Below are 21,863 nucleotides of genomic sequence, written 5' to 3' on the forward strand. Positions count from 1 at the left end.
GAGATACTGTCTAGGCAAGGGGACAGCTTGGGGTCCTGAAGCTGCAGAGAGTCACCATAATACTGCAGAAAACTGAAGCAGTCCAGGAACCTGGTGGATCACTTACAACCAGGAAGGCTTTCTGGAGCTAGCATTTCTCTTAAACGAACAATGAGGAAACTTCTGTTCAAACTCCAAGTGCCTGGGTACTAGGGACATATGGCTCCAGGGCTCTGTTCTACCCTGAGGCTACTGGAACAGTGTCCAGATCCATGTCCAGTGAACCCAGGAAGCCCAATTGCTACAGAGATTCTAAAACCTGGAGTGCATGTCAGAAAGATGTATACATCGTACAAACATGCGAATTCAGCTGAATTTTACACTGATGGATTTTGGGGGGGTAAATTACATTTAATTAATTAAATTTATATGTTTATTTATTTTTTAATCGAGGTACTTAGAGATTGAGTCCAGGACCTCATGCACTAAGCAGCTGCTCTACCACTGAGCTGTATCCTTCCCCTATTCAGCTGAATTTTATAACAAAGGGTTGCATTCTCTGAAATTTTCAGACAGTGGTGGCCATTGAAACTTAGAATCTTACTTAGGCTAACAAATGTTTACTGCTCAGAGAGAACTACAAGAAAAACCCTAGTTAATGAAGTAGACACTCCCTTTTTGTACATTACTAATTATGCATCTTTTCCTGAACATATTTGGATCAAGTGACTTGGGCCCAGAGTGGCCTGACCAATCAGCAAACAGTTCCACGATATAACTTTAGAGCCAAGCTGCCTCAATGAAACCACAATCCCATTTGAACTACAATCGCTGACGTTTCATTGGCCTCCTTACCTTTCACAACATCAGCCACATTGCAGGTGGGATCAATACTTCCAATATGTTTAGGATGCGCAGGGTTAGTGTCACCACCAAACAGAAGCGCTAAAGGAACACAAGAGAAAAGGGAGAGGATTAAAAAACAGTAGGCTAGGATGGTCAAGGAGAGAAACATGGGGCTGGTAAGTTTTGGAAAGATTCTCTTCTTTGTGAAAACCATTTTAGCATCCCCAGTGTCTTAAAGCAATAGAACCAGCTGGTGGGTGACCAACTATCGGACAAGGAAGGAGGAAGCACGTGCCCATGAGACCTGCCAGGTGCAGGAAGCAGGTCCTAAAGCAGTGACACGGGCCAGGTAGCCAACACGCTCTCCTCGACCCAACGTGGCTTGGATGGAAAAAAAACTTCCTTTCATCCTTAAGCCAAGTTTACCCACTTTCTCAGCACGATTCCAGACATTTGTTCCAATATTCTCTAAATATTTAGAAAATGCAGTCTGCACAGTTAGGCTTGCCAAGGGTGTTCACTGCGAACACTGCAGATGCCTCCAACGTGGAGATGGTTTTTCACTGTACTACACATGAACAAAATTTGTGTGAGCATTTTAAAAAGTACATTCAACTTTTTTCATCATATGCAAGGTTTGTAAAATTTTACTTCTGAAAAAAAGCCAAAAGGAGCCCCCAAAGAAAAAAGTTTATATGTGTGCCTATTCAAATGTTTATATGTGTACCCATTTTTAAATTTAAAAAAATGGGAATAACTTAGATGCCACAAAAGAAGAATGCTTAAATAAAGTAGGGGAGATTTTAATTATGACAGAACAAACGTGGGCATTAGGACAAAATGTAAAGCGCCAAATGATTATGTGGAAGAAACACGAGAGGTGGGTAAGCTTAATCAATGATCTAAAAACATGCACACCTTTATGTAGACACACAAATTTAGGTCAAAAAGAAATTGTAGTTATCTAAGTAGTTTAGTTAAATAGTATTTGGGCTCTTTTTTTATTCCTATAACTGTAAATTGCCATACATTTATATTTTTAAAAGACACACATTTAGAACACACCCACATTTAATAGCTGCATAACATTTGTTTATCCAAATAAACCAAATTAGTAAAATAAAGATGCTCTGTCCATTTTCTGACTTGGCAAAGATGATGAATTAGACTCTAGACACTTGGATGCTTTTTCATAAAAATTATTAAATCAGACAAAGAGACACACTGAAGATGAGTCAAAAAGTTTTTGTGGAGAGAACCGTAGTTATTTTTTCTTATCTGCTTATCAGCCCAGAGAGTGGACTAAAAGTCTCAACACAGGATTAGGGTTTGACAAGCCTGATTAATCTGATTTCACTAATCACTGTGAAATAAAAGATCAGTTGCTCATATTGGCAACATAACAATTCAATATTCTTAGTATCAATGTTTTTAAAACCAAAAAGGAAAACATGTACCATTCCGGATAAAGACTAGAAAGGACTCTCAGAGACATTCAACGTATTCAGAGATGAACACCAGGCTGCCACTAATGCCATTCCCTCGTCCCCATCAGGAACATAATGGCAGAGGCTTAAAAGGCAGGCAGTGGTCCCGTCTCTAATATGAGCATCTAAAAAGCCTTTCAAGGGTTTCTTTCAACGAAGAATTCTAATGATTAGCTGATTAATAGATAGAGCTCACCTGGGAAAAACAGAACTAGAAATGAAATTTCTACAGACAAAAATTCATGTCAGTAAATTAAAAGTGAAGTAACAGGAAAACATTTGGGAGAAATCACTCTGGTTATCTTTTCAAAACTGGACCAGGAAAACCCAACTTACTATGCTGGTTAATAAGCATGCGGAAAGAGATGCGGTTGGTATAAAACCGATCCAGAAAATACTGGATGTTACTGCTAATGAACGGATCAAACCCAAACTTCTCCTTGTATTCAATCACTCCTTGTGCCATTGTAGGAACCACATCATTGTGTCTATTTCTGACTTTAATCAGAACTTGTAGAAAGCTGTGTGGAAAGGAAACAAAAAAATGGTCAGTCTCTATCTCATGGGCTAATGCATAAACTTCCTAGCTCTGTTTCAGGACTATTTACCTACTGGTATTTTTATAGGCAGAGACATCATTATCATTATAGGCTATAAGTAAGTACTTATGAGAAGCCACAGTATTACCCAAGTTTTTGCTTGAAACTTCCTATAGCAACTCTTCCTTCAGAGATACAAAAAGTGGAAGGTTCTAGTAAAGAAAAACATGCTCGAATACCTTTTAAGGAATCCATTGACCTTTTGGATAAGTGATTACATTTAATACAGACTCTATAAATGTTTACAGAATACATAATTGCAGAACATATTAATATTTTTTCTGACAACAGGAAGATAATCCCAAAAATCTTTAAGGATTTATTATGGAGTCTCAGAGAAATAGCTTCCATGAATAAATAAATAATGTCAAAACTTTTAAGAGTAAAATATTGAAATAAATTCCTCACAAAAGTAAAATACAGTGATGAAATGTATATAGAACAAAGGTGATTAAGACAAACCTATTCAAGTTTTCCAGTACATCACTGTAAAGGTACAGAGGGAAAAATATATTGAGAATGGTAACTAAGAACAGAAAGACAAGTTAATGCAACCAAATAAAAAGCCTGGAACCAGGCCCCAGGGTGACTAAGTATGTGTGTGTAAAAATTTAGCATATTGATAAAGTAACAATGTAAGTCAGTAGGGAAACAAATTGGTTGGGACAGCTGGCTAACAATTTAAGTCACACTCCAATTTTAAGCCTTATGCCTCAAAATGGGTCAAAAGATTTAAATGTACAAGGGTAAAATCATAGAAAAGAAAAAAGAAATTCAGGTGAGTAAATATATAACCTTGGAGTAAGGAAGGCTGCCCTACGCTTAATACCAAAGGCAGTTTGGGACTTGCAGATACACACTACTATATATAAATTAGGTAAACAACAAGGTCCTACTGTACAGCACAGGAAACTATATAGTCAATACCTCGTAAAAGCCTAAAATGAAAAAGAATATGAAAAGGGATATCTATATGTATGTATAACTGAATCAGAATGCCGTACAGCAAAATTAACACATTGTAAACCGAGCATACTTTGATAAAAAAAAAAAACCAAAGGCAGAAACCATGAAGAACCAAATGATAGGATTATGTAAGATTTTAGCAATTTTACAGGGACACACATTATAAACTAAAAAAATGAAGTGAAAACTGGGGAAAATATATTCGTAAGAGTTACTTCCATAGTAAAGGAAAAGATGACCACCCTAACAGAAAACTAGGCAAGAGGCTTGGTATCAGCGGAAAACTTTCCAGAGGAGATACAAACGCCCCCTTGAAAATAATAAAAGAAAAGCAAATTTAAACAACTCAACACTATCCTCCACTTATGAGACTGGCAAGGAACAACCAGTGTCAGCTAGAGCATGGGAGCGTAACTGATGCATTTCTAGGGGCAATTTAGCAGCATGTATCAAAGCCCAGAGAAACTCACTCCACTCCCAAGAACTGATTCCAGGAAAATATCTGGACAAGGCCAACAGCTGTATTTAAGGGCTGTTCTTCAGAGCACTGTTTATAGTAGCAAGAAAACTACAAACTATTCTAAAACCCAAAGGAGGTCAAATCACGACTTGTCTGCAGATGGACCATTATGAAACTACTAATAATGATCTATCATATATTCTCCACATATAAAAATATGTACGGCTAGCTGAAAGTATGGATGGAAGGAAAACGTTAACAGTGGTTGTCCCCTGGTAATGGAAATTTGGAGTGACTTGACTTATTGGAATAGCCTTATTTTTCTCAATGATTAAATATTTCTGTAACAAATACATATGTACAAAGACAGCAAAGATGAAGACATCAACTGGGTAATTAGAAGGTCATAATTTTTCACAAGAAATTTTCTAACAGACCATTTGCCCTTCACATAATGCTCTTCCCAACGTATTTGCAGATTAAATATCACTAAAGTGAAACAATTTATTATAGATGAGAAGTGCCTCAAGTTCTATGTGAAGGGAGGAGACTTGCCTCAGTGGCTCAATTCTCAGAATACTTCCCCGATCTTCTGGGGCTCTTTAAAACTTTATCATTACGATAAACTTCCTCGTCCTCTAAGCTGCTTTCACTTTACTTAAATGACTTTCCTGCATGTGACTCTAAAACCTCTCACTGAACAGAAAAGGCTGCTACTATGAGTAGAACCCCTCGCTCCTTCCTTCCCCACGAGCACCAGGCTTCTAAAACCCCAAGTAGCCTAACTAGCTTCCTGAGCCTGGGTGAGCTACTGAAACTCACTGAGCAAGAGCTATTATCAACACCATCGTGTACACCCTGGATCCAGCACTTGGCAGTTTTCGAAGCAGGCTCATGTCCATAAGTCGCATCTGACTGATAACCCGTTCCAGAAACCAAGACAGGACTCCGGGAAACACACCACAGAAATTTAATATCAGAGACTTCCACAAATCGATATCCCCTAATTTGAAGCTAGAGAGGCCAGTCCTAATTTTGAGGATGTCAGCCAAACAAACTGTCACTAGCTAATGGCTTTGGAGATTCGATTCATTAACTCTGATAACCTTAAATGACAGGAGGGGCTTCTAACAAGGAAAACACTATAGCTGGGACTCTAGTCCAGTGCCTCCCCTGCCGCATTTTGTAGCTCCATTAACAAAACACCTAGCAAAGTGTATAACAGACTAGCACTTATTCCCCTCTTTGTATTTTAATTTACAACTCAAGTTGTGACTCAAACCAGAGGTCTGGCAGCATGGTGCACTGTAAACGACAATGTGCTCAGGGAGAGGAGACATGATTTCCAGATCCAGCTCTGCTCTTAACTACTGTTACAATATCGGGGAAGTCACTTCACATCCTGGACCTCAGTTTCCTTATCTGTGAATTGAGAGAGCCAGGTTAAATGTCTTGAGCTCAGGTCGCTTACATAATGTGGTATTTCTTAGTTCTTTTTTTTGGAACACTTTCAGGTAAGGTGTTTGGTGTCACAATTATGTGAGCCAGGCTTCTACTTGGGAAGAAATTCTTCTGCACAACAGGCCTGCCCAAAGCATTCGCTGATGTGCACATGAAAGAGGAGGAAAGTAATGTGAAGAGGCTACTTAATTTCTCTTGGGGAGAAGAAATCACACTCCGAGCTAGGGTCAGTGTTTTCCAGTTAAGTGAAAATGAAAAACCAGAAATATCTTCCATCAGCATGAGAATTTAGCCGTCTTCGTGCCTGACTGCAGCCAAGGAATTCAGAATAACTGTTATATTAATAGCACCCCCTTTGATTCTGTTCCAAAATAAAAGCATTACAGTTTATCTGAGCTCAAATGTAATATCGCATTGAAAATTGAAAAACAACTTGTAAAGGACTAAGCAGATAAATTCCTGTATACGTAGAGGCCAGTGCATTCTTAAAACCACCACTAGGTGGAACAGTCACTGCGATATTGATAGTGAGTTCCCTTGCACCAGTTCACCAGGAACAGGAGTATTAAGAATTAGATCACAAATCATAACCTGAAGTGTCATCGTTACCTTGGCACTATGTTAAATCCTTAACTCAAATTTTAAAAAAACTGCAATGTTGAGTTGTTACTCATTAAGGAACCTAATGCTTTCGTCTAAATTATACTTCCTGGTTCTGAATGGCGTGAGTTCCATTTACCAAGACATTTTTTAACCTAGCTGTTTTGACTTTCAGCTAAGTTTGGTATCATACTTACTTATCCAAGACCTGGGGATCCTCAGGGCTCTTATTTTCATATTCTAGAAGTTCAAGAAAACTCTGCATGTACCTGAAAAAAAGAGTTATTGTGTTAGTTGCCTACCCAACATTCCTCCCTCCTACTTTCTCTCTTCCTTAAGAGCACCTTTAGTCTCCACTCAGGTATCCATCCAATCCCTTCCACCCTCATGTTGCCCAAGTTCTTCAGGGGAAGCTGATACCATGCAAAACTCCTGGGAGGCCTGGTTTTTTTCCCTAGGTAATCCTATTTTTCTTGTCACTAGTTCCTAATAGCCCAACAGTCCTGCTCTAAGCCTGTCACTGCATCGTATTCCTCTGAACACAGGGATGTGGCTCAGGAATGGACAACACTGCCTCAATTCAGGCCAGTAAAGTAAGAGAGTAGACTTGCTGGTGGTCTTTGGGAGAGAAATCAACTTGCTCTGCTTTTATACAGTGGGGTGTGTGGATGTAAAGCCTGGAACTGCTGCAGCTATTTTGGCACCCAGAACATCCAGCCTGAAAATGAAGCCAAACCCATGGAAAGTGGGGCCTTGATAATCTCGTGAATCTCTGAATCAAACCAACAGCAAAAGCTTGTCCTAGTTACAATTTATTGCTTAAGCCAGGTTTTCTGCTGATTGCTAACAAACATATCCTAACTGATGCACCAAGTCTATAGTATGATTACCAAAAAGGGGGCATATAAATTTTTAAGAAGCACGTGTGTGGCCCTAAAGTGAATGCTAAGAATTTAGAACTAGAAATAAAGAAGGTTCCTTCTCAGAGTTTACTGAATTTCATCAACATGTAATGAAAGAGAAAGAATGCCTCTTAGGGCCTCAGAAACAGCTTCTGGATTAAGAATACCGACGTAGCTCATTCAGGGTCAGTGTAAGAAATAATGTGACCAACATAAAGGTCTTGAGAACAGAAGAAAAATGGGACTCAGAGGAGCACATGACAGGAGCAGCTACACCCAGACAGAACCTGCTGGGTCTTGTGGCGACTCAGAGATTCCAATTACTTAGAGGTGTGCGAGCTCTGCTTTGGGTCTTAACATGTCCTGAAAGAAGTACCCCTTATTCTTATTATTTCTAAAAATTAATTACTACTAATCTTACCATCCCGCTTTGGATAGAGGATGAGGACACTCTAAAAATGACTGTTAAGCTTATAAATACATAAACAGGAATGACGTTATATTTATCAGCCTCCCCTGAACTTTGTGACAACACATGATACTAAAGTATGTTCATCTCTGGGTATATTTTTTAAAGTTTCTGAGCATATAAAGCTGTGGATTAGACATTGTGAGGATCATTAGGTCAAACCACCCTGAGAGGTCACAGTCAGCCATGCACAGTGATGCCCTCTGCCCTGACACATGTCAGCAGAACCTCAGGCAGGCATCCCATCCTTCTGGAAGGGGATAGTTCATTTACAGAGCAAAGTTATAAATGGAGAGGAATCAAAGGTTATGCTGAGCTTCCTGGCCTGAAAGTCAAGAAAGCTAGAGATCGCACTCTGACCAAGGTGCACTTCTCAGCCATTATACTTAAGATCCGCTTTCAAGAGGAAAAGGAAATGACAAGTAAACATAATGCATGATCCCTGAACTGGATTCCTAAGTCGGGGGTTGGGGGGTTGCTTAAAAAGAAAAGCACTATTAGGACAATTAATGAAATGAGAGCAAGTTCTATACATTAGACAACAGTACTATATCAATGTTAAATTTCCCAAATGTGACAATCATACTGTGATTTTCTAAGAGTTGTTCTAAGGAGACACACATTCAGGCATAAAGGGGCATGGTGCCTACCATTAATCCAATGGTTTAGAAAAAAATAATGTATCTTATATATATAGATATATGTGTGGTGTACCATATATATAGGTATAGTGTACCATACAAAGATATAGAGAGAGAGAATATGGATGCAGATGATAAAACAAATATTGCCAAATGTTAACAATTAGTGAATCTGGGCGAAGGTATTTGGAAACTCTTGCTAGTCTTGCAAACCCTTCTGTTAAATAGAAAATTATTTCAAAATTCAGTGTTTAAAAAAGGAAGAAATAACATGCATGTGTTTAGAATGGCTATGGAAGGGGAAGGGTAGGAAGACTTAAAAAAAAAAAAAAAGAGTTGACTCAATCATTTGAGTCTGTACTTTACCAGCAATTCACTTTGAAGCCCCTGAAGTGCATTTTACATAAGTGATAACTGTAAATGTTTGACTGTCCCCGCCGCCAGGACCAGGGGACTTGACAGTCATTTAGCCTACCTAGAATCCCCAGTATAGTAGCTGGCCCCTGAGACTGCTTACATACGTTCTGCTGGAAAATCTCTAATCATGGTCTTGGAGCAATAAAGAAGTCTCAGGTAAATAAGTACTTGCTGCCCCCTGAAACAAGCTATGAACTTAGGGTAAAATCCAACTGACTCTGAGATGGAAGCCACGGTCACCACCTCTCTGAGGGGTCTTGGCTTCCGGGGTCCCTTTGCCTGCCACAGTGAGGAGCTGCTGCTTGTCTGGGACAGGGACTGGACGCTGTCATTGCTAAGACCACCCAACAGAGTGTTTCTCAGATGATTCATTCTCAACCTTAAGAATTTCTTTTTCTTTTCCTTAACAATTTCTTATAACAAATATTACTGAGGAATGACTGGTGAATGTCCATTCTCTTTCAGTAGCCCAGCCTCCGTGAACCCTCTAAACGCAAACTAATGAATAGTTTTATTCTCCCCACATCTATCCACATCATTCCCGTCCCCTAAACTGCTCTCCCTGTCCCTGTCAGTTCCAACCACCCCCCCTACCAAGGGGCAGTGCAAACCACAGCTTGCACGCCCCCCTCCCCTGTGCTCCCACGGCACTTCCTCTGCACTGGCTTGAGAGCACTGTTTGCATCTGGCTTCCTGAACCCCTCCAGCTTTCAACATGGGGATGACTTCTTTGTTTGTATGATATAGTGGAGTAGTGCAAGTGTCTCTCAAATCTATGCAAATCCTTTTCTAAAAATATACCACCTGCTCTTCCACCCCACCACGCCCCCATCACGCTCTGCTTACCGAGTGGGTAGTTCAGTCACAAATTCAACTTCCTCAATTAGACAGCACACGCTTTACACATCACAACTACACCTGAATGAAGTTACTTAAACCCTGTTATGATTTTTCAGACTTTTCATGGGGCAGCAGCACACCAGGTAGCTGGTATTTTTCATACAGGAGGTTCCCCTTTATATGACTGATTTTGTCCTAAAATAAGTATTGTCGTCAAGAAACTTCTTTGAAAGGAAAACAGAAGGAGCACGGTGGAGACTGGGCCAAAGCAGCAACATCCCCCTACCCAAAGGATCGTAGACCTGCTCACATGGGCCACTATGGTGCTATTCCTTTACATCTTTCTGTACTTTCCTTTTTTTCAATAAAAATCAGATTTATAACCAGAAAAAATGTGCAAAGTCAAGAAAATGTCTAGTTTAGTTTAGAAGTATTTTCCTTAGGACAATTATACATTGTCGGTTAAAAAAAAACAAAACAAAACTTTTAATTGCCTGGGAAACCCAGCTATCCTGAATGACTCATTCTCACACAAGCAGTATGTGTACTTTTAGGGAGGATGGTCCCAGTGCCAAATGTTCAGAGCACTATGGGGAGACCCATGTGAAGCCACATTATTTACTTACCAACTCTGAACCAATCCCACCGCAGGGCGGTTAAGCAAATTATCTGGCAGAAGATTAACCTCTCTCATTGTGTTAGCCAGTCGCACAGGAAGCTCCTTCCGTAGGAACATATACGAAGTTTTTTCACACGCATTATCTCTCCCTATTAAGAGACGAAAAATAGTCCATGGTTTTATAATCTAACAAGCTGGAACAGTAAAGTGAACTCATGGTAGCCCACTGACTGGTTGGGAAGAGAAAAGTAAGTAATCTGGCAGTCTCTAATTAAATTTTTAGCCTCTGACATGGCAAGTTTAAGGAACTAACTTAATTAGAACCGAAAAAGAACATTTACTCCAAGAGGCAACCTTCAAAGCAGGTTTTTTTTCCCTTAGCACAAATACGTCCCTAGTGTTAACCAGCGGCTTGGTATAAAAGTAACCTGAAATATAATCTGAATTTGTTTTCAAACAAACACTGTGGGGAAACTGCCAAGTACAAAAGTAGGAGAACATGGAAACCCACTCCTGTTCATGGGGGTTTCCAGAAGGCAACAGATGTTTCACAAGTATTCACCTACTGTGGGCCGACTGTGTCCTAAGATTTTCTTCCAGTGTGTTTCTTCCAGGACCATAGCTCTGCCCCTCTAGGAAGCAGCCACAGACCCCAGCTCTGACCAAGACACAGGACTCGGGAGGTGCCAGAGAAACCAGCCAACAGGTGCCCTCGGAAATGGAGTGATGTCCTAGAGCACGTCTAAGAGGGTAAGGCACAGTGGTGGCTATGCAGACAGAGGTCAAGGAGTCTTCTGTTGAGTGACCTGAGCTGGCTGTGAATAACACTTACATAACTAGGGCCGGTGAGAGTAAAGGTATCCAGGCACCTGAAAGAGGAACCCCGAGCCCTTTCCCCAGCTGCCATGTGACCAGAGCAGTTCCTGACTGTTCCTGCCCTCAACCCCAGCCCTGCTGCAAACCTAGTGATGGTTGGGGAATGGAAGATGTGACAGAAAAGACATGAGCTTTGGGGACAGAAATGTGCTTCAGCCTCAACTTCTCCATTTTGGGGATGGGAAACCCTTGGCGAACTTCTCAACCCCTGAGTCTCAGCTGCCTTAATCTGTAAAATGGAGATGAAACTTCCATTTTTTAAATGACTAAATGTGACCACAGATGTGGAGCCTGCCACAGAGCAAGTGTTCAATGAACATAGTCCTTCTGTCCTCTGTGATACTTATGGGTCCGTCCCACCTCCCTCACACTCGGACAGGCCTTCCCGATGCCCCACGTTCCCTTCAGGCTGTTTGAAAATGGGCAACCTTGGGGCTGGACCCTGAGAGAGGGAAGCGGGGCTCATCGAATGATTTTCTCCTCCAAACTCTCCTCTTTCCTCCACATGTGATGAAGGCAGCAAATTAGACATTCAAAAGTAAATCCGTTCTAACACTTCCAGCCAAATTCTGGTTGATTCCTTTCCTGTCCCCACTGAGTAAGGCTGGAAATAAAAGAACCCACTTTTGAGAGGCATCTGCAGAACCTCTTCCTTCCATTTCCAAAAGGAAAGTTAAAATAAAAGATTAAAGTCTTAACCCACCCATCACTTTCCTCATTCTAAGTGAATTGTATAGTGAAGGCCTTCAGTAAATCTTTAATCAATAATTCTGCCTTTCCCCTTTCTCCTAAGGGAAATACTCCAAAAAAAAAAAAAGGGAAGAGGAGTGTAATGGCTCAGCAACGACCTTCCAACACTTACTCCACACATTCATTTGGCCTTAGATGATTAATGTTTACGACGACTCACGGTGCTCTGCTTCAGGTGATACATCTATCATTCCCAAAATATTCTGCATAAAATTTTTATGGATAAATCATTTAAATGCACTAAAAATGCTATTATTTAAAAACAACTCAGAGTGAACCCCATTATAAAATGAAGGCTCTATTATCTAAGTTAAAATGTGAAACTCCATCTGCACATACCAGGAGAAATATTTTGAATCCTGGTTAAATAGAAAGGACATTTTTTAAAAAGCACAAAAGAAATGTTGAAGTTCTCCCCAGAGGAGAAGGAAGTCAGGGAGTGGGGAAGAAGGAAGAACCCCGTGGTGTTGACTTGGAACAGGGAATATCAGTACTCAGGACTTTAACAAATTATCTTGGTTTTTGGGGTAGTGAAAGTTGATGTGCTTAAACTTCCACATCCACAGCGTAAGAGGAGCAGCAACTTAGCAGTACAGGGAGGGGGATGTGAGGGGCCTGCGGTGAAGGAGGGTCATGAGAAGTGACAGCGGGCTGGCAGGGGCCAGGTGGCAAGGGATGCTCAAGTACCCATCTGTTCTGAAAACCCACAGGGCTAGATGGCTTCAGAATTTAAAGGTGTCCAGATTTTAGGAAGGTCAAAAGGGGTACGTACACCCACTGTGCAGCACAGTCTATTACAGAAACACAATACGGCTGCAGTGCATTCTGTGAATGATGACACCCAGCAGGGAAAGACTACAGCCCCAAATCAGTTCAGGCCAGGTTTTGCCACGGACTGAGTTTTGGCAGCGAAGGTATGAAAAAAAAGAACTTCAATGTTTCAAGCTTTGTGGACTTCAGAATTCAGATAAAAGACTGCAGTCCTGCTGAACAGTAATTCCAAGATCAGGTGCCAGAGTTGGACAAGGGTTTGAATCCTGTCCTGAGCATCCGCAAGCTTCGTGGACGCAGGCAAGTGTCATCACACATCCAAGGAGGGGTGGAGCCATCTATAAAATCAGGACAGGACCTATTTTGGAGAGATGGCGGCGAGGGTTAAAAAGTGCTTAACATTTAACATTAACAGATTCTTAACATTTAGAAGAGGGGGCTCATTAAACACAACCACTAATGATGCCTGATGGTGATAAAGCAGAACAGCCCGAGGCCCCGCGGCGCCAGATCAAACAGCCTGATACTCGCTAAGCCCTGAGAGGCTGACTGCATTCTGGTTCAGCGCCGGCTCCTGTGCTCATTTGATGATTCTACATAATTAAAAAAGGATTAAAGTAGGTTCTGTGTCCCCACCATCCACTTTTATTTATTTTAAAATAAAAGGCCTTGATGCTTACATCGGTCAACTCTGCACTAACTGCAATCAGCCACCAGGCATGGCTTGAAATAACCAAATTCCAGGAAGCATTTATTTGAGCTTTCTTGGATTCTCAGCCTTTTATAAAGTAGTATTGAAAGAAACTTTATTTGTCTCTATATCCCCTATGGTAACTTCTCAGTAATTTACTGGAAGAACAGATAATACTTTCAGAAGTTTGTATTTTTAAAAAAAGAAAAAAGTACCTGCAAAATCTCAGGTTCTGCCTCCCACATTCTAATTTAGCTTTAGAGACGAATTCTTTGTACTCGGATACCTTAATTATACATCAGCTTAAGCAGGGGGATAAGTCTTTTTTAGTTAATTAGTGAACCTAAAAATAAATACTAAATGTCTGATTCTTTTAAACCTTTCTGTGGTTTTTCTCATATAAGTTGAAAGCATTTTATCCTATGTATTAATGTTAAATACTCAGTTTAAATCAAAGGGTTCCAACAATCTTTCTTTTTAGTTAACTTACCAAAAAGAAATTTTTGGTTTTAACTGAATGTCCTCTCAAAACAGTTCTGTTTTTCTAAGGCTTCTGGCATATTGAGTATTTTCCAATTATTCTTCCCAGTTATTTGACTTCATTTTTTCCCCACTTACTTGGCTTTTCCACATTCCTTAATTTTGATTTTATATTTTTATTCCGCATTTCTCCATCTACTTCATCTTATTCAAATTTACCAATTAAATTTTTCCCTAGTATCAGTTGAGAAAATGTGACAGGCATGGAAAACCGACTTCATGAATGCAAATGAGTCATTGGCTTAAATACACTTATGTATATTTCTTCAGTTTCTCTTCCTCTTTTGATGACCCTTTAATTCTCCTCTGTTTTCTGTTTGCTTTTCATACTTTGCCCTTTCACTGAGAAGTTGGAGACAATTACTATATTTGCAAAAGGTATGATTGGCTTTGTCTAGAAAGGTTCCAAATAGCTTTCCAATTCACCAAGACACAGGATGAGTAGACACAGAAACATGAATGACTTCTTCCCCCCATAAATGACTCTGATTTAACATGGGGAGCTCTCTCAGTGACGGTCACTCATAAGAAAGGAGCCTTTGTCCAGCCTTCTGAGAGCAGGAGCTTTGACTTATTCTTTATACCTGGTTTCCACAGTGGCCCCTACTTCTGGTCAATCTCTAATCCTCTTTTCAACTAGTTTACAGGAAGCAGAAAAAATAATTATTTATTCCATTAATGAAGTGACCTGATAATATATCTTATAATTAAAGCAGAGGGCTGAGCATGTGCTCCCTAAAATGCAGTCTCCTGTCTGGATTACCTGAAGGCTATCTTTGTCCACATCTTTCAGCTTTACACTTGGTGGGGGAGGGTTTGGGAGAGGTAGTAAGGGAATCGGGGAGCAGAAAAGGAGGGCAGTAAATGGAAAAATGACTGGCAAGGCACCAAAACCCAACAAAACGATCAGCTCATCCTGATAAGGCCGCTTTTGCTAAATATTGTCAATTAAATGTTTCAGTTTTACAATGTATTTTTTACCATTAACTGTGTTAAAATTGGTTAAATTTAACTGAGAAAATAATATTTCGGGGCAGCTCTTTGATTTTTCTTCAGTTGTATTTATAAGATTTAAATCTTTTGAAAACATCAAATTTTAGGATAAGATTATTCTTGAACTTCCCAGGGCTATAAACAATGACTAATTGAATAGTCCTTCAAAAGAAACAACAAGAAATGTGAATGGAGAGCTATCAAGTGATTGCCAAAATCCTTCAAAAGAATCCCCCTTTTTTAAAGCTTCACTTATACTGTTGAAATGTTTGTTTTACTCCATGTCCAGAAATACTATTTCACTGCCTAGGAAGTTTACAGTTTTCCTTTGTTTGGGAAAACTTATTCCTATATTTAAAAAGATCAAAACAGGTAGCAGGTTTGGGGTCTACCAAGCTTGAGGCTGCCTCCACTCTAGGCCTGCCCATGTTTGGGTTATTACTAACAGTGAGTCAGAAACTCAGAACCGAAGAGCTAAAGGCTAGGGATTTCACACATACCTCATTCCCTATCAAATTCAATGCCCCCAACAACATCCAGCTCTCTCACTACTTCTTTGAGCCTAGTGCCTACTTTATTATGGTCACAGATTCTATGGGCCAGGAATTCAGACTGGACGCAGGAGGGATGGCTGGTCTGGGACCTTGGCTGGGAAACCTTAAATCTTGGGGACTGACTAGACCAAGGAGGGCTACAAGTATCCCAAGGTTCCCGCCCACAAGTCTGATCCTTGGGCCGATCACTTGCCGACTGGAATTGCCTACTAGAGCATCATCAGGTGGCGTCTCTGCATGCTTCCTCACAGCATGGCGGCCACGGGCGGCTTAGATCCCTTTATGACCAGTAAACAAGGCAGAGGCTGCATGGCCTTTTATGACCCAGCTGCAGAAGTCACACAGCGAGCCCCCTCCTGCCATACTCAATTGGCCTAAGCAGCCATAGCCTGCCCAGACTCCAGCGGGAGGCGATCAGAATCCCCTCCCCTTGATGGGCTGGCAAGGACACACTGTAGAAAAGCACTGTGACAGCCATCTTTGGAAGATGTTTAGGAGGAGGTGTAGAAGATGATTTACTTCTCAAATTACATTTTAAAGCACACTTCTACTACCTGAATTTGTTTTCTTAGGGGTCTTTTTTTTTTTTCCCCTGTTTATTTACCTTAGTATCTCTTTCTCACGTCGATCCCTGCTTGTTCAGTCAGCTTTGCAAGTGAGGCAGCCTAAGGACTAAGTGAGCACCCAAACACCTGACTGCAGAGGGCTTTTTGGTGGGGTCCTAACAGCACTCCAGCTTCCCTTACTCTCCTTCAACAGCTCATTCGATGCCTTTAGAGAAGAGCTCCCTTTTCACCCTTTACTTTGCCTAGGGGTAACTGCCTGCCTAGGAATGTTCTGATGGTCAGGGTGGAGGGTAACCCTTCTGCCTGCAGACTTCCAGGTCATTCTCCAGTTTTCACCCAGCCGCCCTACCTGCCACTCCTGCCCTCTATCTGTGGTGCTGCATTACTGAGATAATATCTAAAAGCCAAAAAGGTGTAAATAGAGAGGGAGGGAGATAGGGATAAGGACGGATGGAAGGGGGAATAGATAAAAGGCAAACATAGCAAAGTAACCTAGACATGGGTGTCAACTGTATTGTTCTTAGAATTTTTCCTCAGGTCCAAAATTTTTCCAAATAAAAGGTTTGGGAGAGACATTGTAAATAACCTAAGTAGACAACAATAAGGGAATAGTAAAATAAATTACAATATTGAATATTTACATGGGGAAATACACAGTCATTAAAAAGTTTTTAAAGAAAAAAAGCAGTCTTCTAAAAAATATCTTCCTATAACTGAAGTCTTTCTATTACCTTCTTAAAAAACCCTACTAGAGCCATTGTATTCTAAAAAAAAAAAAAAAGAAATATGAAAATCTCATACAGAACATGCTCATATATGTAGATCTTCCTAATGGGGTCTGAAGTCCACACCATACTTGGCACATTGTAGGTGTTAACTATTTCCTGATTAGGAATGAAAATTAAAATATCTAGTAAGTTTCAGCATAAACTTACAATAGCAAATAATATTCAGGGGTTCAAGATAACATTTGCTGATGATGGTAAATTCCTCTTACAGATAGATCACTTCATTATATATATATTTATTTAGGGGTATTCCAATCCTTAAAATTAGGGGAAGAAGAGCTGAAAGGCAGATAGGAAGGTGATAAGAAAGTGGCAGAAATTGTCAATATGGTGTGCCAGGCCAAAGAGTGGAGAAAAGGCATGGAAGTGTTCAGAACTGATATCACAAATAAAGCTTTGACCAGCTAGAGCATGTGAGTAACAACTGTAGCCAAAGCCACCACACAGAGCCACATCGACCTAATTCCAGAAGGGAGTTTAGGATCAAGTCCTAACGGTGGATGGGTGAGTTACAGAATGTCTTGTTGTCACAGAAGCAGCAACAGTTACGTAAAGGTCACGCTGTACTCATCTTCGAGGTTAACTGAGGCAAAATGTTAAGTTAACCATTACAGTGAATGAAGAAGATCCAAAGCCAGACATGCTCGAAACACAAATGAGCTGAAACTGCTATTTCTTGGAAAATGATCAGTTTGTATCACCAGGACCTTCAGCCAACAAACTTGAAGATAATTAACATTCAAGGTTAAGAGCTCCCTATGCAGTTTTTATTCTTAGCAGAAAGCTGATTTCATCCAGGAAATGCTGTGTCACTAACTTCCCATAATAAAAGCATAGCCAGCATCTACTGAGCACCTACCACGCACGTGCTACGCACCGTGCTGCACATTCTCAATTTCATCAGTGCAATAGCACTATGATTTGATGCTATTGATCGTTTCCATTTTGTAGATAGGGACGTTGAAGTGTAGTGGGATTAAGTGACTTGTCCAAGCTTGCACCGGTGGGAGGCACCAGAAATCAAGCCTTGAGTACAAGTTCATGTAGACCAGTTGTCATATTCCCAGAGAGAGACAAAAGGCAGACTGACAAGGGTGGGTCCTCCGAATAAGAATTGTTCCGATGTAAGTAAATGAAGGAGGTAGCAATCTGATAGTTCCGAAATGATAAGACTAGACAAACATTAGATTATGCAATTTCCTGACTGTCTAACAGAACACATTTAGACAAAACCCTCGCATTACTAAAAGAGATGCTGTGTGCTAGAAAGAACTGCACTGGAGCAACGGTATACGTGGAAAGAGATGGTATATTACATTGAAAGAAAAAAGCATATGTTTAAAAGCTGATCAACCTGAATTTTAACTGTGGTTTGCTCCTAACTTTGCTTAGGCAAGATATTTAAATCATCTAAGCTGTAGCGTCTTCGTCCAAGAAATGGAGATATCTATTTCACCTGGATGTTGTGAGAATTAGCTACATCTGCCTCCTGTTGTGTCTGGTAGAGAGTGGTACACAAATGTAAGAGCACTTTGTCTCCTGGAAACAATGATTTCTGGTTCACATTGGAAGAGGCAGCCAAGATGTTATGTCAACAACTAGCTAGTGATTTGGGCAGTCTCTTCATTACTCAGGGCTTCTACTTTCTCATGTGTAAAATTGGGGGGAGATTGGACAGATGATCCCTAAGCTCAAGTTCCCACTAATTGAATCTAAGAAGGTAACATTTTGGTTTATATCTCTACACTTTACAGTTATTTATCCTACACCAACCATCCTTAATACTGTACATTCTGGGACAGCGCTGGTGAGAGCACTGCTAGGACTGAGTAGCCAAGAAAAGGAGCTAGAAATCAAGAAAGAGAGTATACACATTTATATTTGTTCTTCTATGTGAGTTCTCCTTCCAGAAAGCCTCCAAGGATGCTTTGGATAAAGGACAATCGGGTTAACACTCCACACACACCCAGAAACCACCTCGATTACACAAACCTTCAAGGGAAAGGTACAGAAAGCATACCACAAGCCCATAGCATTCATACATTTTGGCTAGCATACAAATATTTACGTATTTGTCCTGGCTTTTCATTTATCTATAAGCCCCTCAAAGGCAGCAACTATGCCTTGACAATTTCCCAAGGCTTCTCAGTTTCTACTTCATTCTGAATCCAAATTTCAACAAATGCTGATGAACTGTTAATTAAACTCCTTAAGTGTTAACCTTTGGCATCTCGCAGACTTTATCCCTTAAAGTGGTTCACAGCTCTTGGGCAAGATTTTTACCAGCTCTAACACAGTTCTTAACTCTGGAAGTACATTCTAATCACCTGGATAAGTAAAAACTACCAGCGCCTAGACTCTACCTTCAGGAACTGATTTAATTGGCTTCTATGGGAGGCAGGCGGCACGAGTTTGAACAGCTCCCCAGGTGATTCTCACCAGCACCCAGGACTGAGATCCGCTGACTAGCATCTAATCACAGAAAATTCAATGAGGGAATAAAAGAACTCCTGAGTCTCAGACAGTGCTATTAGGCAACCCAAACTTTTTCATTACCCATCTATTTTTAGCCTCTGTTTCCATGTTTGAGTTTTGTTTCAGCCTCCTATGAAACTGACCACGAATGACTTGATAATCTTAAGAGACTTTTCAGTGTTATCAACTCTCTTTTCTCCTTCTCTTTTAGATGATCCTAAATGGGGAAGATAAAAACTGCTGAACACATTCGTGAAGGAAATGGCTGTCCTTCAGGATGTGGTGACTTCTGACAAGCAGCGACAGTGCACGTGTTGATCCTTCCCCGTGGTGGGTTTTGACCTACACTAGCCCCAATCCACCTACCTTCTCAGCTACAGAGGGGCAGTCAGATGAGCAGGTGGTGGGACCCCTGGCTCAATCAGCTACTGTTCGTGTAGGTAATTTTCTTACTTGCCCTGAACCTCAGTTTCCCAATTTGTTAAACGGACATGACTGTTGTGAGACTTCCACAGCAGCATCTTTTATATCGAATGTTGCTAAGTACTCAGTAAACGAATGCTGGTGGAATCTCTTGACCCTCTTTCGGGTTCCATAAAGTCCATTTTAATGTTCTTCTCAAAGGGCTTTATTGAAGCCAAGCTCAGATTAAAGAAGCAGGGAGATGAGTACTTAGGCCAGAGGTGACAAGGTGGAGAATGTGTGAAGAGCACTAAGCAGAGAAGCGGTTTACCTGTGTCCAAAGGGTAGTTTCTAGAGAAAGGGAAATTCGCTGTGAGCAAGCAGCTTAAGGTTTTATTAGAAATCAAGTGCTCACTTGAGCACATTACATAACCAATATAGGAATGTTAACACAGCAATTATCACTTTGCTTTCTATTTAATCTCAGAAGCAGGAGGAGAAATTAACCAAATTTATACTAAGGCCACAGTCGGGAATTAAGGAATACCTGCTACCAAGCTTAAGGAAACACTGTATTTTTCTAGAACAGATCCGGGGGAAGGTTCAGGTATACCCTGAGTATGCTCTGTCAATGAAAATGTAATAATTTGTTGGGAAAAGATATGCATGTTACACATTTCAAAGGGCCCTACTCTCTTCTGGCCCCAACACATGGGGAATATTTAACATCACGCTGGGAAAATGTTAGATAGACAGATGCAGCAATTTATTCCCAACAGTGAAACTATCATATGCCGACCTCCATGCCCTAGTAAGAAAGCAAGCAACACTGGTACGACTCAAATGGTCCAGTGGAATCAGAGGTCAAGTCTAAGAATGAAAATAAAATCACGACTGCTTGGGTGATGCTTAGGGAAATAATCTACCATTGAGTTAGAACCCCAAATATTCAATCAGAGAGAATATAAATATCGATCTGGGTAATTATAATAGTTTGCTGTAATTTTTGTGCCAGTTATTACAGCAGAAAGAAGAATCTCAGTCAAGATGAGACACTGACTAGGAAAAGGGTTCTCCTGGATGGATATGGACACCACTGTGGGTCACAATCAAACCCAGCTCTGCCCCAAGTACAGGGGTAAACAAGTATGGTGAATTGGGCTAACTGAAGATGCTTCCAGGCTAGTATCAATGAACACCAGATACCCCATCCACAGTCCCCTTAGCACGTTTTCTATAAATTAATGAATTTATTAAGGAGAATAAGTGGGAAAGAACAGCAAGAATTGCTAAAATTCTAAGGTAATAAATAAGGAACTGCCCTCACCAAATGTTAATACAAATTACAAAGCAAAAGTTGGCGTATGATACTTAGTTCAAATCAGAAAAGTTGTCCTTTTGAATAGAATCCACAAATATATGAACTGCTCTGTGAACTTTGGGATAAAACGGCAACAACAGAGAAAGATTTGAGGTCTTAATAAACGCTTCTGTGCAAATGGACAGCAGGATAGAGTAAAAGTGAGTTGGCTGCAAATGTCCCATCGGAGATGGCAATAAATTCCTGAGGGATTTAGTAACAATTTACATCCTGCTCTAGGTGCTAAATCTGACCATGATAAAAAGCACTGTGAATGGCTGGGTAAATAAAAACTCAGACTGTGCACTAAATAAAAAGGAAACCAACATTCAGTGTCAACATATGTAAATATACAGGCAAAAGCTGTAAGGCTGTCACAAAAAATAGAGGGAAGAATTATAGGTGATATTCTTTCCAAACGCCTTTAATGGTATACTTTGATCATTACTTTACCAAAGAAGGGAGCACAATGGGAAACAATATTTACACAGCACAAAAGCTTACTATGCCAAGCAGTCATAGGGAATTCACGCAAATGATTAAAACGCCAGACTCTAGTTACTAAATGGTCAAGGGCACTTTACACACAACAAAATGCACAACATAAACCTACAAGGGGAAAAAATAAAACCTTTAGCTTCTGTGTTAACTATTATACAATTTAAATCATAAAAGCTTATTTTGGCAGGACTGTGGAGAAACTGGCACACTTAAACTTTGATGACAGCCCTGGAGATTAAAGCTATAAAATCCCTCCAAGCCTTTGACATGGTAATTCCAGGCAGGGGCACCCACCCTTACAGGTAAGCCA

General features: G+C 40.4%; 1 protein-coding gene across 3 annotated transcripts in view; it reads right to left on the reverse strand.

Moving 5' to 3' along the window:
- PDK3 (pyruvate dehydrogenase kinase 3) overlaps positions 1 to 21,863 on the reverse strand; it is a 69,258-nt gene that overhangs the window by 38,619 nt on the left and 8,776 nt on the right. Inside the window, exons 2-6 of one of the 3 annotated variants that reach the window (XM_032475574.1) lie at positions 12,685 to 13,041; positions 10,294 to 10,435; positions 6,596 to 6,667; positions 2,649 to 2,833; positions 835 to 924 (exon numbers count right to left, since the gene is read on the reverse strand). In XM_032475574.1, the coding sequence (XP_032331465.1) occupies positions 835 to 924; positions 2,649 to 2,833; positions 6,596 to 6,667; positions 10,294 to 10,403 (457 nt within the window). In that variant the 5' untranslated portion in view covers positions 10,404 to 10,435; positions 12,685 to 13,041. Of the gene's footprint in view, positions 1 to 834; positions 925 to 2,648; positions 2,834 to 6,595; positions 6,668 to 10,293; positions 10,436 to 12,024; positions 12,053 to 12,684; positions 13,042 to 21,863 lie in introns of those variants that run through there. The other 2 variants (XM_006194362.3, XM_032475573.1) reach the window with 2 other exon arrangements.

Source organism: Camelus ferus, chromosome X (genome assembly GCF_009834535.1).
Source record: "Camelus ferus isolate YT-003-E chromosome X, BCGSAC_Cfer_1.0, whole genome shotgun sequence".
In the NCBI taxonomy this organism is placed as follows: Eukaryota; Metazoa; Chordata; class Mammalia; order Artiodactyla; family Camelidae; genus Camelus; species Camelus ferus.